This window comes from Typopeltis vanoorti, chromosome 14 (genome assembly GCF_054136105.1).
Source record: "Typopeltis vanoorti isolate ZY-2024b chromosome 14, IOZ_Tvanoo_1.0, whole genome shotgun sequence".
In the NCBI taxonomy this organism is placed as follows: Eukaryota; Metazoa; Arthropoda; class Arachnida; order Uropygi; family Thelyphonidae; genus Typopeltis; species Typopeltis vanoorti.
In genome coordinates, this window is record NC_143562.1 from 119857491 (window position 1) to 119876623 (window position 19133).

The following is a 19133-nucleotide window of genomic DNA, read 5'->3' on the forward strand; positions in this document are numbered from 1 at the left end:
CTACTTGTGGTACTAATTCTAGATGGTTTACAATCCTTCGTGGAGAAAGATTTCATGTAAACAATACAATGCATATTGTATATAATGCAATTATTCATAAACTAGCCATTCTCAATTTCGCTGTAATAAAATCACCTCAGCCTTGCACTACAAAGAAATATTACATTCTCACAATTCAAGACATGACTGAAATCTTTCTTAAGAAACGCAAGTCTTACCAACAGACATGGAGATTGTGCGATCTGAGTGAAGGAATGGTACTTGAAGACGCAAATGAAGAAACAAAGTTCAATACCCTAGATAATATACAGGTAACCCCCCGTGTAACATGGTCGTTAGGTCCTAAAAAAGTTATGCGAATTCGTGTCATACGAAACAAAGAACTAGTACAAAAGACAGGGTTAGGTTCCAAAAGTTAAAAAAATATACTATTTTCTTTTTATAACTAAGAGAAATGTATGTTTATTAAAACAATAATTGATCAAAAGTATTACATAATGTAATAATTATAAACTAGCGTGGGTTTTACCATGTGATCGCCTAAAGCGTTACTGCACATAAGTAATGTTACGCGGTCTTTTGATGCTTTAAAACCTGGTGCAGCTTTTTCATTTTTTGAAATAAATGTTCTCTTGGGTATTTTTCCCCCACCAATGGCTCATCTCGTCGGCATTAAAAACCTGATGTGTTATATATCCACCCTGTTCAATAATTTTTTGCAATTCTTTTTTGGCAGCTTCTTTATCAGCTGATGCGCTTTCCCCCTGAACTTTTATGTTTTGTAATGAAAAGCGTTTTCTAAAGCGGCTGAACCAAACTTTGCTAGCAACAAAGTCGGGGTTAATAGCAGATTCTCCATTTTCTTTTAAGTAAATTTTTAAAGCTTTATGTTTAATAACATTGGTGTCTAGTGGGATCCGTTTTTTTGAGCGGTGATCAATCCAAATACTAAGAGCTTTTTTCCATTTTTTCAAGTATTGGTGCTCTGGGATAGAACAACCTGCAGTAACGGAAGCTCTGATTTTCTGTTTGTTCCTTCCGGATTGCTGCTTCATTTAAATCCAAGCTTTTTGTAACATATGATACTTTTTCCCCCTTTTTAAGACGATCCAAAATCTGTATTTTTAATTCTAGCGAGATGAAATGTTTTTTAAGAGGTACTTTTTTACTTCCGGCAGACATTGTTCAGGCAGGGCTACAAATTAATTCACAAAAAGTAAATATTTAACACTTCTATAAAAAAAAAAAAAAGGTTCAATAATACATACAAAGAAAGTCTTAAAATATGTTTCAATACTCCATGAACAAAATGAACAAAATGAATTTAAAATTTTAAAATTCTGTACGCAAATCTGACACGACACACACGCTCGAATGAAAAATATCGAATGAGATGGTGCTTGCTCTTAAAAGCTCTCATCACGTCCCGTGTTGTACGGGGATTTCCCCAATTCTCGAACCGTATTATAGCGAGAACGTGCTGTGGGAATGCCGTGTTATACGGGGGGGTGGGGTTACCTGTATATATAATGAATGCCGACTTTCAGGAATGCAATTTGGCAACGTTTTTGGGAAAAAACTGGCGGTGAATACCCAATTTTCTCTGTGTGTGTGCGCGCACGCGCTTGTGCGACATCTAAAAATTTTAATTCCATTTGGGCCGGTTTGCGGGATGAAAAACTCGTTATCAGCGAAAACGCCTCCCCACCATATCCGTATATGACCAGTTAACGCGCGCGCACACACACGAATGGAGGAAAAAAACTGATTCTTCGCGTCTGGACAGGATTCGAACCGAGGTCTTTCCACCCGAAGGGACGTCATCGATACAGAGCTACAGAGACTGATTAAAAAACGAGGAGGTAATTTTAGTTACAAGTAGTCAAGCTCCAGCGGTGCCAATAAAGATTAACAACCGCTGCTCGTTATTGTTTTATTCAAAGCGGTCTACATATCTACTACAGTTGTACATGCTGTGCTAGTTACTGCTGTATACTGAGCCACTCTCCAATATATTTATGTAATACCTTTCATATTTATACAAACTTTCATGTTTTACATGTCAGTGACCATAAGTTTCGTTCCGTATACATTTCTCTCCTGCTCAATTTTTTGTATCCCACATGAACTGAGATAGGAAAATCAGTTAATACCCTGATTCATTTCGCTATTTTCACGATACCGCCATTAAAAGGAATTGGAGGGTTCCCTGATCGTAGTTGGACAGATGCCAGTGGACAAGAGTTATTAAAACGACACTGGTAACTTAGAAAATAGCAGGAAAGTGAGAACGTAGGAACAAATATTACGTTATGAGGCAAAACACGAAACAAAAATGGCACCATTTTGAAGTTACACGTTTGCCGAGATATCTGAGAAGTTCAACAGTTTAACCCAAACTGTCAGAACCGCCATATTCGTGTAGTCCAATGCCAAATGACACATCGAATACACAGACAGCAAGAAAATCACTACGAACTGCACAAAATTCGTCAAACTCGTTTTTAAGAATTCTTTAGGTCCCTAGGCGTGTTTCGAAATGTAATCCCATCTTTGTCACTCTGTTATAAGAACGCATTCCACATATCCAATATCGGAAATTAACTCGAATTATTTGTTATAAAACACAGCCGAGCATTCTTAAACAAGCAATCATAAAGGCACCTATTCGATTAACTATTGGAATGGTGCAATATGAACTTATTCATGCTCCAATAAAATCCAAACCAAACAAACAGATTCATTTTGTTCACCCGTAAATAAGTCATGCAGGAATTGATCACAAAAAACTAGTATTTCAAAAATTTCTGACAAAATTTTGTCGAACCAACGTAATTTTTGTTCCGGTCAGACCACAAAGGGGACAAAATGTCGAAATGAAAACTTCAACTCCACTAAGATGAGATGCAATTTAAGAAATTTTAGGTTATACAAAAGATGTCCACGCGGTTCAAATTTGGTTTCAATCAGATCACTTTTAATATCAAAGGGATTGAAATTGTGCTATTTTGTTTGTGTTGTTTGGCATCATGTAATATTTGCTCACGTGTTCTCACTTTCCTGTACTTACGTACGAGCTTTTCGTACGTAAATGCTCTTCATTTTATTATTTTTTTTTATTATTTTTTGTAAGCAAATAATTTCCTGGGAATGATCTGCTCTGAACTAATACCAAACTTAGTGAAGAACTGATCATTCCTAAAAATAAATAACTTGATTACAAAAATAAGAAGGAAGCGTACATGTAAATACGTTCACAAAAATAACAGGAAAGTGAGAACATGTGAACGAATATCGCATGATGTGGCGAAACTTCAACAGAATAGTCCTACTACGCATGAAATGAAACGCACCTGTTTGTAAAGAGGTTTGAGAGCCCAACGGGTCAGAACCGCAGGCTTTAGGTACTTATTTGCCATAAATGATACAGCACATTGATTGCTTTCTGCATGAAAATATCTGTTGATAAAGTATGGTCCACTTTTATTGAGATTTCTCCGTTACATCTTTCTTCTTTTCTTGTCTTATCACCTCAATAGGTGACATACCACAACACAATATCTTCCACCTGTGATCGAGAGAACAAATAGTTCTACATGGTTTTAATGTATAGCTGTTCTCACACATTTGGCTTTCTTTCTGTGGATCTCATTGCTTATATGAATAAAGATATGCCTTAAATGTTCCATCTTCCACTTCATATAAGTGATATCATACTAAAAAAAAAAAAAAGACGCGATATGCAGGGAGATGGGGCTATCAATTAAATTGTGATCAACTAAAGTCTATGATGCCAGTGTATCGTTTATAAATTGCTTGTGTTCTGGCCAGTTTGTCTCTTTTGCAGGATTAAAAATCCAAAGCTATTAGAGGAGAAAAATTTCTACATCCCCGTACACGACCAGATAACTCACCTTCAGATGAGGAAAACCTTATAAAGGTTCTTTGTGTCATTGGTCTTTCCAAGGACATGGTGATTGGTCAAAATTTCCAAGAGATCAGTGTGCGATTTGCTTGAAAAAGCAAACTGACCTTGAAGGATTTTCCTACGGGAAGAAACTTTTTTCCTTAAAGACTGTAGATGAGAAAAATGATTGACAGAAAAAATAACAGCTTTTGTTTAATATATATATAATTTTTGTTTTGCAGTTCACAGCAGTTATACTCACTTTCCACTCAGCATCAGAAGCTTCATTGAAATCAAGCTATGTCCCAAAATATTCTGAAGTTCGTTGAATTGAATATCAGGACTTCAATCACCATTTGGAGAAGTAACCACATTGCTCGGATTACTTTTATTCTCAAGCTGCATTCTGTTCTGGACTTTTAAGTGCATAAATCCATCTACATTTTGGTCTGCTAGTGGGACATTTTCTTGCCATCAAAGTTTTGCTGACTCTCTCTCTGTTTAAGTGACCAACACCACCTTTACACTAAACTCTTCTCACAGATTCCTGAATACTAACAATGGCAAGTTCCTTCCTAATATACAGTATTTTTAATATGATTCTACCATCGATGCTGTTCTCCCTTATTTCCCTCCCCCAAGAATTCGAATACCTGTCGTCTCCAGTCTTCGATCAAGTGTTTTATTTCTATCCCAGCTCTCAGATCCTTAAGTTTGGTTTGAACACTCGTGTTTTGGCTAATTTCTCTCTTATTCCACAAATTTATTCAGTTGATTCCCCATCACACAGCTATTCTCATTCTATTTCCATATTTGTCATTTTCACTAACCTGATGACTGAATACATGAATAACAAGTAAAACATGAAGTTTTACTTGTTATGCAGCTGACATTTCTCACAGTCTCGTCTGTTGCCGTAGTTTACCCCGATTTTCATACCTAACTTTTTACAGCAATTCAATTCAATTGAAGAGTTCAAAGGACTATCGAGAAGAACAACATCATTTGCATAAAGAGTTGAATATCTCCAATTGTGATAGCAGGTCCAATGGCATATTCCTTCATAATGTGATCCATCTAGCTGATAAATAACGGGGAGTGTGTGCCCCCTGATTTTATTGGAAACATCTATAGGTTTATTCATTCTCTCTCTGCCTTGATATCTTGTCATACGAGTTTTTCAGATCTACAAACTTGAGAAGAGTCAAGGAAAAGAAGATTGAAACAAATATCTGTATTCAAGCCAAACAGGGATTGTGAATATCATATTTTACTTTGCCACACTTGAGAAATCACGGAAATATAAGGATCTGTATTCGAGTTTTGTAGATCTGAAAAACTCGTATGACAAGATATCAAGAGAGAGAATGAGTAAACCTATAAGGATGCCTGCACAAATCTTAGCTGAAACAGTGGAGTAGAACTGAGGAATTTTCCTGCTATCATCAGGAATGCCACCTTCTGAATTATGCAGTTTGAATTCTGAATTATCTACTCCAGCTGCCTTTCCACGTTTCACTCTTTTGATGGCTTTTTCTACCTCGAGTATTAATATCAGACGGCATTTGATTAGAAACGCATTTCAAAAATACTTTCTCATTTTAACAGCATATGATCCAACACTTACTTTTTTTTTTCAACAGCGTCTAGAAAATTTGGTTACCTGTAATTACTTTTACAAAAATAACCTGTTTGCAAAATATTCAAATGAGGGATGACGTATGAGCTAATTAAACGCGGAATTCCATCTGAAACCAAGTCATTCCACGTGCGTCTACTTAACATTACCCTTTTTTTTTTTTGTTTGAATCATAATTATGTAAACTTACGCAGTAGACAGAAAACAAGGTCGCAAAGAGGAACGTCAACGTCGCTAGGTAACGGGGAAGTGTGATAAAATGAACTCCTCTCATATTTATTTATGAGAGCCTGAATGAAGGATTCAAATAACGTATCTGATAAAAATGAAAACGATATCAATCATCACTACTTAGTTTGGACAAAACTGAACACATAAAACTCTGCAGTTCGTTATATTAAAAAAAAAAAAAAAAAAGCTCGCACAGGAGGACGGACAGATGTACAACTTTCATGCTGTATTAGGTTACGATTCTCAAAACTTGCAGGGAGCACAGGTGAGAATCCCATTCATTCGACAGTCCCTATGACGTCCCGCTGATCAATTTAGATTGTTTATAACCAATTCTTGTGCAATTCGTTTGTCAGACGTATTTGTCATTTCGATTTCGCGCATGGATTCATACCTAACTCTCCTGTTTGAACCACATATGTTATAAATGTTAAGTTAAACAGATAACCAAAATGTCTTACCAGCTGGCCCGTCGTTCTCTCACCATGGAATGAGCATCGGCATGTAGAAGGCACAAATCCATTCCGTCACTTCTCCTAAGACTAAGTACGAGTGGCCAGCCTACATGGGTTAATAGGCCGAACTAGTCTCGCGATGAATGGCGGTAACAGGCAACAATCGTCAGTGCGACCTTGGGCGGTCTGCGGCAATCAGGTGACACAAGCGTGTCTTGTGAGTGGCACGTTCGGCGATGCTCCGATCTGACCTTGTATCTTTCTCGGAGGGAGTCGGGTTTTGGCAAAGTTGAAGGGAAAATACGATCAAAAATACTCGCAGGTGTCGAATCGCGCAAATGCTTGTGCGCACGATAAATAATTGAACGACGCACTTTCCTGTTTGCTTTCCCCACCTCAAGCACTACTTTTCCTCAATTTACTGCCGAGAAAGTACATGCAGCCAACATCATGCTGCGTTACTGCTACTGATGACGTTCCACTTGCACGAATCAATCTCGAAGTTCACGCGTTATGAAATAAAAGCACACTGCCGAATGTTTTTATGAACATTAATAAGCAACAGTATTACTGGAAGTTTTTTTCTTTTTTTGCAATTAATGCTAAATCTGAAAACAGGAACAGAAGAAATAATGCCTCTCGAGCACACTTGAAAGACATCTCTCCTTCAACGGAGCAATCATCATCAACGCCAGCTTCAGGATCCCAGACTTTTTTTTCCCCTTTTGTCTGGTGGCCCCATTCACGGAGAGTAGAAAAATATGACAGCGTTGTTTGCCATATTTAATATCTTGAAAGGAAAAAAAAATGATGCCATCGAAACTTACACGTTAGAGTACAGTCCTCTTCATTGTCGTTGTGGAGAGCCACTGGACCCAGAGATTTTAGGATCCCAGATCAATTGCTCTACAACTTCATTTTAATTTGGACCTACATCATACTCTCAAAGAAATTCACATATTATTGGGATATTAAACTCCGCCTGAAGTTGGTTACTCTGAGTAGTAATCACTGCAGCCAGTCCCAAGCCTGGATGGAGGAAGGGTTGTGCATTGGGCTTAAAGCCCAATCACATAAAAAAATTAATGCTACCAAACCGATACAAATGAAACCTCCGAACAGTACGCAATGGCAACCGACCTGGAATGGAAAGAAGGATATGATTGGATTACGAAATAAGCAGAAAATTAAGAATAAAATAAGAAGAGGAGATACCAAAATGGCAACATGGAAATAGCAAAAAGGACAATGAAACAAATAGGAAAGATGAATGAAGTTGCTAATGAAATGCTGAAATATAAAATAGACCTCATTGCACTACAACAAATGCGATGGTAAGGACGGGGGAGAATTGATAAACAGCATTATAGTGTTATTTATAGTGGTCCCAATGAACGAACTGGTCAGCTATGTACTGGCTTCAAGTAAGCAAGGAAATGCGGAAAAGCATGTTGGAATACAACGCTATCAGTGACCGAATATGCAAAATAAGGTTAAAAGGAAAATTCAGAAACATTACTGTCATTTCAGCTCACTCGTGCACCAACTGAGGAGAAAGAAGAAACTGATAAAGAGCGATTTCATGAGCAACTTGACGAAGTCTTCTGTAAGACACATGATATTCTATTAATCATGGGACTCTTCAATGCTAAGATTGGAAGAGATGAAAATGAAAAGGAAGTGGCAGGAATATTTACGTTACATGATAAAAACAATGAAAATGGTGATTTACTGATGCAATTTGCAATCAGAAACAAATTATTCATAAGAAGCACATCATTTGCACATAAAGCAATTCACCTGGGATCTTGGAGGATACCAAGCACGAACGAAGTAAACCAGATTGATTATGTTTTAGTTTCGAGGCCTCATTTCAACTCTGTCATTGATGTCCTAATTGTGACAGCGATCATTATCTAGTGAAAATGATTATAAGCAGTGGTGAGCTATAAGGGGCTCGCGCGAGCCCTTTGTTAAATTTTTCTCAAATTTGCGAGCCCCTTGTTTTTGTTTAATAATCTTCTAGAACTAGACAATACCACCGTGGAATGTATACGTGCTACTATAATTGCTACTTTAAATTCATATGGATTTCTGATAACTATATAAAAAATCATTTCGTCGCATTTTGTTCTGATGGAGCTAATGTAAAGTTAGGAAACAAATCAGGTGTTGCAATCAAACTTCTACAAAAATTTCCCAACCTTGTGATTTGGCATTGCGCAGTTCATCGTTTACACTTAGCATTAGACGATTCGATAAAAAACATTAAAGAAATAAATCATTTTGAAATATTTATGGATAAATTATATGCTTTTTATCAATCACCAAAAATTCAACGAGAATTAAACACGATTGCAAAAGACCTTGGTATCGACATTTTAATGATCGGCCGTGTGTTTGGACCACGATGGACAGCTTGCAGCTTACGAACGGCTCTTGCTGTGTGGAGAAATTACCCAGTTTTATGCAAGCATTTTGCATCGAACGATAAATATAAGGGCTTTTTAAACCTACTTCTCAATTTTTAAAAGATCTAGTATTAATGATTGATATCCTACAGGAATTATATCTGTCAGAAGCTCTACAAAGTCGCAATAAAGGCTAAGTTAGGCCTTGTTTTTTTTTTTGTTTTTTTTTTGCTCGATGATGCGAGCCCTTTGTTAAAATGTCAATCTAGCTCACCACTGATTATAAGAGAAAGATTATAAAAGAAGATAAAGATGAAAAAAAGAAGGCTGGGTTATGGGACAGAGATAAACTTAGTAATGATGTAAAGGAAGTTAAGAAATACCAAGACAACTTGAAAACTAAATTAAATAAATCTGAAAACAACATAGTTGATAGATTCAATAGTATTGATGGAAAATGGAATAGAGTAGAAAATATGATTAAAGAAGCGGCTGCTGAAACAATAGATGAAAAGAAAAGAACTCATAATGAAGAATGGTTTGATGAAGAATGTGATGCAGCAGCTATAAAAGAGAAGAACAGAGCCAGAGCACAAATGATGCAACTAAACACTAGAAGTAATCGGGAGAGATGCAATAAACTGAGAAGAAAAGCAAATAATTTACTAAAGAAAAAGAAAATGATTATGAAACAAATAAAAGAAATAGAACAACTTAATACGCAAAATGAAAGTAGAAAAGTTTATGCTGCCATCCAAAAAAATGAAAAAAGGATTTCAACCAAGAATTAGTGGATATAAAGATAAGAAAGGAAATTTGTTAGGAGAGGAAAATAAAATAGCAGACAGAGAAATGGGCAGAATATTTTCTTCTTCTTCTTGAGTATTCTGCAATTGAGCAGGTTCTTCTTTTAGTAGCAGAAACTTTCCTTCCACTCTCTTCTGTTCTGAGCCTTCTCTTTCGAGGTTGTGTACCTGTTTCCATTCAGCATGTCATCTAGCATTGTTTTCCTTACTCTTCCTCTGGGTCTTTTTCCGTCTCTGATGCCATCGAAGGAAAAATTCCATTCCCTCTCCGAATACGTCCGATCCAGTTTCCCTTTCTTCTTTTTATCCTCCTTAACAGACTTATTTCTTCTTCTACACTTTTTTAGGACCTCTTCATTAGTTATTTTATCTGTTCATTTGATTTTTTTCCATCCTTCTCCAAATCCACATCTCAAAGCTTTCCAAAATCTTAATTTCTTCTTTCTTCAATGTCCAAGTTTCAGCTGCATAGAGGGCAACACTCCACACATCACATTTTATTAGGCTTTTCTTTAGGTTTCTATCCATTTTACTTCTCAATAAATTCGTCTTTTCCCAACGCTATTCTTGCTTTTATATCACTTTTATATCTTCTATCACTGCTAATAACACTTCTTAGATATTTAAATGTCTTTCCTTGATTAAATTTTTTCATTTATTCTGATATCCATATTTGCCTCTTTCCTTACCTTTGTTTTTCTGATGTTAATTGTCATTCCATAATTGATATAGGATTCCAGTAATTTGTTCAACAGATATTCTAATCCTGTTTCAGTATTTGATAGTAATGCCTTGTCATCTGCGCGTATCGTATTTCAAATACTGTCTTCCTCCAATCTTTATTCCTTCTTCCGAATTCTCCAGTGCTTCTTTTAACATTGCTTCAATACATGTCAAACAAAATTGGTGACAGAGAACATCCTTGTCTTATTCCTCGTCCAGTGATACCTGGTTCTGTTGTATCCTATGTCTCTCACCAATGCAGTTTGTCCCATATATAGAGAAATAATTAGCCTACTGTCTTTCCAATCTATGCCAATCTTTTCCATTACTTCCACCATCTTATCACATTTCACAAAGTCTTTTTCAAAATCTATAATAACAGATATTATCTTCTTTATTCACTTCCAGACTTCTCTCACTTACTATTCTTAACAATCCAATCGCATCTCTTGTATTTTAAGGATTTATTAAATAGAGAAGAAAATGGGGGAAATATTCGATTAGAAACCAGAAAGGACATTGATGTAGAAGAGAATACCCCTATAAAATCACCGACAACTAGTGAAATTGAAGCTAAAATACAAAAAATGAGAAATAATAAAGCGCCAGGAGAAGATAATATAGTTGCAGTACTGAAACATGGAAGGGGATTCAATATGTTTTGTACTACAGGATACATTTTCAACAATCTGGTCCAAGGAAGAAATGCCAGACAGCTGGAATGTTGTCATAATCTGTCCTATTTATAAAAAATGAGATAAATTTGACTGTAGTAATTATAGAGGTATTACGTTACTTAATGTAGTTTATAAAATTCTTACATTCATAATAAATGACAGGCTTAAAGAAATTACCGAAAAGAAAACAGGAGAATATCAGTGTGGATTTAGATCAAACAGAAGCACCACTGATCAACTTTTCATTATCAGACAAATGATGGAAAAATGTTTTGAGCATGCAACAAACCTACAAATGTCATTTATAGACTTAAAGTAAGCATTTGACAGTCGCAGTCTAAACAGAGGTAGTCTACAAAAGGCTATGAAAGAAATTAATTAGATTAGTAATGATGACAATGAAAAAAACAAAAGTTAAAATAGATAATAAATTTAGTGACACCGAATTTAATAAAGGTGTAAAACAAGGAGATACACTATCAACAACATTATTTATCATAGCTTTACATCATGCGATTAAAGACAGAGATCAAAGAGGGACAATCGATTTTTATTAAATCAAGTCCATTATGTGCCTATGATGATGATATAGTAATCGTGTCAAAGGACTAAGAAACGATTAATTGAAGTTTATAATGAACTGGAAAGAAAATCTAATGACATGGGATTAGAGATCAATATAAATAAAACTAAATATATGGTGATGTCAACTGCAGAAATAAGAAGAAAACCAAGAGTCTATAAGTTGGACAGAAAATTTTTGAAGGAGTGGCCAGATTTAAGTATCTAAAAGATATTGTAAAGAATGAGGCCCGATTAGCTATAGCAATTAAAGAACGTATTCAAACTTGTAATAAAGCATATTATGTAAATATGAACATGATTAAAAGCAAGCTAATAAGCAGAAGTACTAAAATACTTATACATAAAACGCTCATTAGACCCATACATATGGAAGCGAAGCTTGGATTCTTAGTGAAAAAGACCAAGACAATTTGAGGAAATTCTAAAAGAAAATTATAAGAAGAATTTATGGACCTGTTGAAGAAAATAGTGTATGAAGAATACGGTACAACAAAGAAATTAGTCAAATACTAAAAGAAGATATTGTTAGGTTCATATTAGGTTTAGGTCATGTAGAGAGAATGGAAGACTTCCGTATGCCATGAAGAATATTGAGAGAGAAGATATATGCAACAAGGAAAAAAGGAAGACCAAAATTAAGATGGATTGATAATGTAATCCAAGACTTGACCACTATGAAAGTGAAAGGCTGGGAAAGACTAGTCAAGGATAAAAGATCGTGGAGTTAAGTTGTACAGCAAGCTAAGGCTCACAACGGGCTGTAACGCCGGATGGTAGTAGGTAGGTAATGGAATATTAACTGTGGGCATGGGAACATGGAGTCAGTTCAATAAATGGAGTCATTCACTTCGGCGAGATTAGATATCCAATGTCGTATTATATTGGTGGGATTATGCTTGAAGAAACTGATGAGGCTAGCGATCGTGGCGTGTTAGTAGATAGGTAGATGAAATTCAGGGGCCATGTAGCAAAGATTGCAAAGACAACTCAAATGATAAGTGCAATGCTGAAACGAATATTCACATGTAAAGAAAATGATGTCATTTTGCCTCTTTACAAGGCTTTAATAAGACCTCACTTGGACTATTGTGCGCAGGTCTGGTCTCCGTTGTGATTCTGATATATTGAGGAGAGAAAGAGTGAAAAGGTGAGTGTTAAAAATGATATCAGGATTGTGGAATATTGATTATTAAGACAGATTGGGAATTTGTAGACTGCAGACGTACATTTGTACATCTCTATAGACGTACAAACTTCGAAAACGGGTCATACAGGATTTCAATTGACGGAATTTTTCAATTTATGGAGGGTGGGAAAAGGAGAGAGTATCCTTGGAAGCTGAGAATCAATGCCGCTAAGAAGGGAGTGAGGACTAGATTTTTCTTTCACAGGGCGGTGTGTGATTGGAATGGATTAGCATTGGATGTTGTGACTGCAAACGACGTGAACGAATTCAAGAATAAGTATGATAGTTGGTGTAGTTTGTGGATTCCCTCGATGAGTCCCTGCATCCCTGGAGGTCTCTCTTAATAATAATGGAAACACTGCTTGTCTCGTGAAAGTTTGCATACACGATTTGGTGATTTACAAATTCCAAATCAATAATTCTCAGGGAAAAGATGTTAGCAGTGCATGGAAAGAGGTAAAAAGATGTTTCGAGGAACAAGTAGCTGACCGCATACCAAAAGTTAAGAGAATTAATAATCTGGAAATTAAATGAATGAGCTAATTGTCATCCATTGTCATCTGTATAACATAAAAAAAGAATAGTCCCGAAAATATCAACAAGAATTGTTGGACAAGAAAGGAAAGTAGACAAAGAGTGACATTCTAGAAAAGGTGGAGAGAAACATGAGTTGCAATAGTCTTAAAGAAAGAATGATAACAAAAGAAATCGAAAATTGAGTCTAGCGAGTGACGTGAATTTACTGGAATAGTCTGTATAGCTCAGTGGCTGTTGCGTTTGCACACCACGGCGCTTGACCGCACGAAGGAAGACTTCTTGGTTTCGAATCTAGTCGGTGACTAGAAGAAATTTTCTAAGCCATTTTTCGATTGGTTCCCGAGTTAGTCGATCTCTGGCACGGGCAAGCAGGTTTTTTCTCCAGGAAACTCAGGTTTTTCGTCCCGTAAACTCAAAAAAATCGACCGTAGAACCCACATTATTTCAGACATTAAATACGAGTGTGAAGGACCACGAGATGGAACACTTGTTGAGCCATCTCTCTTCATTGCGTGCCGCTTAATTAGCGATAGCCTTCAGCCAGCTATCTCTGATTGGGTACCAGTGGAGATTGAACTACCCATTCAGTCTCCAAAAGTTAGATAGGGCTAAATGGCCTCGCCTACTCCCATATACGGGAATAAAAAGGCGTTAGCTGAGTTTTTTATTTTTTTAGTGGTGGCTGGAATTTATTATCCTCAATTCATATTTACTGATACAATTTCAGTTGCTTTAAAGCAGACAACCTTCATTACACACTAGTTGCTGTAACCAGAGATTCAAACGCCAGGCAATAGTACAGGCTTCTGGACTGTCAACTGTGCTTTCTCGTTAGAATGGCTGCTTCTTCAACACCATTTCCTACCTTCCTGTTGGCATCTGTGACAATATCCTCAAACGGATCATGAGACTCGCATTACAACCTAATCTGAGACGCAGCCCAGAAAGGTTAAGAACCACTGCAGTAGGTAGTTAAAAGATGTTCACAGTCACGTGTGGTACCGCCCGGATGAATAGAGAGATCTGTAAATGGATAAACTCATGTTTGGAGTTTCACCTTTCGTTTCCCTTACAACTCAATTTTTTACTCGGACTCAATCCAGGTGTGCCTGAAAAAAACTAAGACCAAATAGCATGTTGGGCTGCACTCCTCCCAGCTGAGTTAGCCGCTCTCATACTGAGGTAAGAGTTTTTATTATTTTTTTTTCACCTGGAAACTCGAGTTTTCCGTCCCCCCGAACAGGCAAACCAGTCCCATGAACACACACGGATTACAGTCAGGAGTACTCATCACCGTCCCTCCACCCATAGGTCTTATTCTCAGTTATACCGGTCCCGAGCTCGGATAAAAAAATAGGGAGGATTAGGATGGTGCCGTACCTCCTCGTAAAAGGGGCTCGCGGCCGTTGTATCATTCGAAATAATAATAATAAAAAAACACTCTCATGATCCCTACTTTCAGCATGTCAGTTTTTCCAAGCACTGAGATTATTTCCATCTCGAAGAGTCATCTAAGCTTAAACGTGTTCTGACATCACATACCAGAGATGGTCAACATCAATCTCCTATTTGTGATCTTCTATGGCAAAATTTCACTTATCAGTTAAGTTTCCTCCAACTAAAAACTGAGAACTTTAAAATGTCTTTTCTTTGACTTTCTGCAATAAATATACCTTCCGCAGAGAGTAGAGTCTTTTTTTTTTTTTTTTTTTTTCAAAAAAACTTGGACTTTCATCCCGGAGGAAGCTGGAAGCTGGTGTACTGTGTCTGTAAATTAGGTGTATTTCGTATTCTGGCAATTTGCCTTTGTTTTTAAGGAATGAAACAGGCCGAGTTCCAGCACGGAAAACCCTACATTCCCTACATGAGACTAACTTGCCTTCAGATGAAATGATCCTTAAAATTGCTCACTTACTAGACGGGATTTGAACTCAAGTCTTTCCGAGGAAATTACGGACCAATGGTCAAAGACCTCCTTAGACGCTAGAAAAAGATAAATCGGCACAACACGCTTTCTTGAAATGTGTATTTTATCGATAGCACAAATATTTACAAATTAACAGAAAATACACTAGTCAAGCGGCTTGAGTTATTTCAGTCGTAATTCCAACCGCCTTAACTGCAAGATTTACAAAAACTTTTAGAAGTTAACTTAAGGCAGATCTCAAATTAGGAAAGTATTAAAAGATGGAGAATTTCAGTACACAATAAAACTAGAATCCTACAGAGATATTATTAAAAGGTCAATAACGCTGAACATAAGGAACTGGTTGAAATTATCCCCGAATGGTGGGGGGGAAATAGAATGTCAGCGATGATCCATTACATTCATTTTCACCAGAAATCCTTGGTTCAGTGATGAGTGACGGGCGTTGTAAAGAACGGATCCACGAGGAATCGCAAATTATAAGATGGAAAATGAAATACAGTAATAAGATGGGAGACTCCATGAGATGGAAACATGCGAAGGTGTTTACAACAGAAAAACGTATAAACGCTTTAAATTTGTAATTAAAAAAAAATCTTATTTGCTGCAAATATACTTTAAAAGATTGCTTTCTAACGTATATAATTTGCGAATGATTTTGACTGATATCCATTTTACCGAAATACAATTTTTTTTCTAATTAACAGGGCTTTTATTTATTTTCTGTTAAAAAACATTGAACAATAATTGCTAAAACAAAGCTTGCTCATTAGAGCAAGCTATGTTTTGGAACACTGATAATAATTAATAACAGTTGACGTGGCTGGTGGAGGAGAGCCCCTAAAACGCCTTATTTGTTAGATTCTAGCAAAATCCAGTTAACCATGATATTCTTCATCAATCCTAGCTATGGAATAAGGTTCTTCCATTTCGTAAGTATTACAAGTTACAATACGTGTCAATAATTCAGTACCGTCTTTCCCTAGCTCACTAACTCGAATTATTACAGAAACGGCTTCCCTTTGCTTTCTGTTTCCAATAGCATATTCTGTAAATGCGTGTTCACGGGGCCCGTTTGACTGTTTTTAAGGGACGAAAAATCCACCACCACATCGGTATAAGACTGGATCTCTCACCTTTGATTGGAAAGACCGAATAAAAGTTCGTATCATAGACGAGATTTTTCCAACCAAACAGCTCCGTCGAAACACAAGTGAGCTACGAGTACGACTGTGTTGTGTATTTCAAATCTTACACCAGTAGGACTGCTTTAAGTCGAAACCTGAATTACTTGAAAAATTACAGAAAACCTACTGCTGTACGAACATTATTGTTGTTGTCAGTGGTAGCACAACAAAGTTGTTTCAAATAAAAAGATGTACAAGCAGTGAAAGGATCGGGATTTCGGCAATAGTAGGGGGATTTATCGAATTTCGTTATGTTTCGCAACAACCAATGCCCATGAAAAGTAGTGGGAAAAAAAAGCAAATTCGAAATAGAAGAGTTTAAACATCTATGAGTAATGAGGTTGGTGTAGCCATGTGGAAATGGCGTTTAGTGCTAATCCGCCCGAAGAAAGACCGTTCTACGTTTGATCGTAAGTCGTTGGCTACAGGAACTTTTTCTTAAGCATTTCTTCGACCGATTCCCGAGTTAGTCAATCTTCGACACTGAATCCAACTTTTCACCCTCACGGAAACTCGAATTTTTAATCCCGCAACTCAAGATAGTCAACCGTAGAACTATTTCAGAGGATATTACAGTGTCTGAGTTAAGCTCCAAGATGACGGCGGTTGTCTGTCATACTCTCTTCCCCGGATGCTAATTAAAAATCGATAATCTTCAACCAGCTGTCATGATTGGCTAAGGGAGGGGATGGCTACCCCCCCGCTTTCTAAATGGCCTCGCTTCTTCCTTTTGGGGTAAGCAGATTTTTTTTTATTTTAATTATCTGATTTAATGAGGTAAGTGCGATACTAAGAGAGACCCTGGTCCTTCAGGTTAGAGGTTTTGCATAAGGCTAATTACCATACCAATAAGCATAACTGAAACTTCAAATGGCAAATTCATAGGACTGAAATAACGGATTACGACTGGTCAAGAATCAAGGTGAAAGAAACATCTTGCATTCTAAAACAGTATGGAAAGTCAAAAATATATAATAACTAAAGGAATTGAGACTAGTGGGGAGAACATCAATATAGCAGTAATAATAATAATAATAAAAGAGAAGCTAAAAGTAACCAAAGATATGGATGATTGTGTTGTGTTGCATAGTGGATACAGCAACGCATCAGTTTCCAACAGAGTGGCCATTTTAATGAATAATAAATGGGAAAAACGTAAAATAAAATCTTACCTTTATAAATAATCGAATAAGTGACTCTTTTTAAAAAAATGTTAAATATTATAGAAGTCTAAGGCCTGTGTAGCTCAGTGGGAGTGGCGCTTGCATCCTGTGCACTAGGCAGCCTGAAGACAGACTTATAGTTCAAGTCAAGTAGCCAACTAGAGAAACTTCTTCTAAGCCTTTCTTGGCCGGTTCCCGAGTTAGTCGATCTCTCGCACGGGCAAGCGGGTTTTTTCTCCTGGCAACTTGGGTTTTTCGTCCAGTAAATTCAAGAAACTCGACGGTAAAATCCACATTATTTCACACAGTAACACATCCTGTTAAGTGCCAAGAGATGGCAGCACTTGTCTGCCTGGTCTTCTCTTCATCGGTGGCCGCCTATACTTAGATATTCATGGGCCAGCTATCTATGATTGGCTCTCGGTGGAGATTGAACTGCCCAATCAGTCTCCAAAAGCTAGATAGGTTTAAAAGGCCTCGCCTACTTCATATCTTCTTCTTCTACGCGTTATTCCCGCTTCCCATGCAGGGTGCGCGTGTTACTTTAGATGCGACTTCTTTGTTAGTACTACTCCCAACCGACCCGTCGCCTGGTCTGCCGCTGGGGGGATATATTTTTGACTGTAGAGGCGTATGTTCACGGGCCGGTTTGCCGGTTTGCGGGATGACAAGCGCCAGATAAACTGGCGGAAAAAACCCTACTGACCGCGCCCAAGACCGGCTAACTTGGCTATGCCTGAGGAAGATCCTCAAATTCCTCACGTCTACAACGGGAATCGAACCTGGGACACTCCTTCCCCAAGCATATGGTTGCGAAGCGCAAAGCCACTAGGCTAACCGCGCGGTCCTCGCCTACTTCATATAAGGGAATAAAATGCGTTACCATATTATTTATTATAGCAGTCTATGCCCCTGAACAGTTCTGTGAGAAAGCACAAAAATGGTTAAATAAATGCAATAAAAAACGATACTGTAAGAAGAGCTAAGCAGTTTTTTGACAAAGAAGATTGTGTATATGTAATATTCGTGTCTTAAAACAAATTATCGAAAAAATACGGTAATTTAAACTTTTAGATATATTTAGTCTTTACAGATTATGAGAAAACATTTGATAACATAAGCAGAGAAGAATTATGGAAAAAATATCCAGTTCCATGAAAAATAATCGAAGGACAATTTTACTGAATGGCAATTCGTCGACAAGGCATTCACCGATAATTTTTTCGATGAATTCCTTTCATATAAAGAGTAATTTTCTTGCGAAACTGTTTTCAAGTTATTCGCTAACAATACCCAACATTATTCAAGAAGCAGAGAAAACAAGTAGTTGGTCACTGAGACGTAATTATTTTGTTGTATTTTAGAACAGATTACATTCTGCTTCATTGTACAGATGAAAATGTATCTCTAGACAAAAAAAAAAAAAAAAAAAAAAAAAAAATTCCTTCCACCTAAATTCTTTTTCACAACAATGGTCAGATAGAAATCAAAACTGACAAATTTTAATGTGGATCTTACTACAAAATTTCATCCGGCCTGATAAGAATTATCATTTCGAAACTCCACTGCCAAAATTTTCCAATGAAAGTACTCCAGTTATAAATAAACGGAACCAAACTTAATCATTAAGGATGTCTCCTCCTCACCATGAAGTTCAACTGTAAATATTTTGCTATGGCTCTTGGAGTTCACAGATTAC

General features: G+C 36.9%; 1 protein-coding gene across 1 annotated transcript in view; it reads right to left on the reverse strand.

Moving 5' to 3' along the window:
• Positions 1 to 6369, reverse strand: part of LOC150099861 (pantothenate kinase 3-like) — a 192492-nt gene extending 186123 nt beyond the window's left edge. Inside the window, exon 1 of the mRNA XM_090403411.1 lies at positions 6239 to 6369. Within this exon, the coding sequence (XP_090259537.1) occupies positions 6239 to 6300 (62 nt within the window). The 5' untranslated portion in view covers positions 6301 to 6369. The remainder of the gene's footprint in view (positions 1 to 6238) is intronic.
• Between the last annotated feature and the right edge of the window lie 12764 nt (positions 6370 to 19133).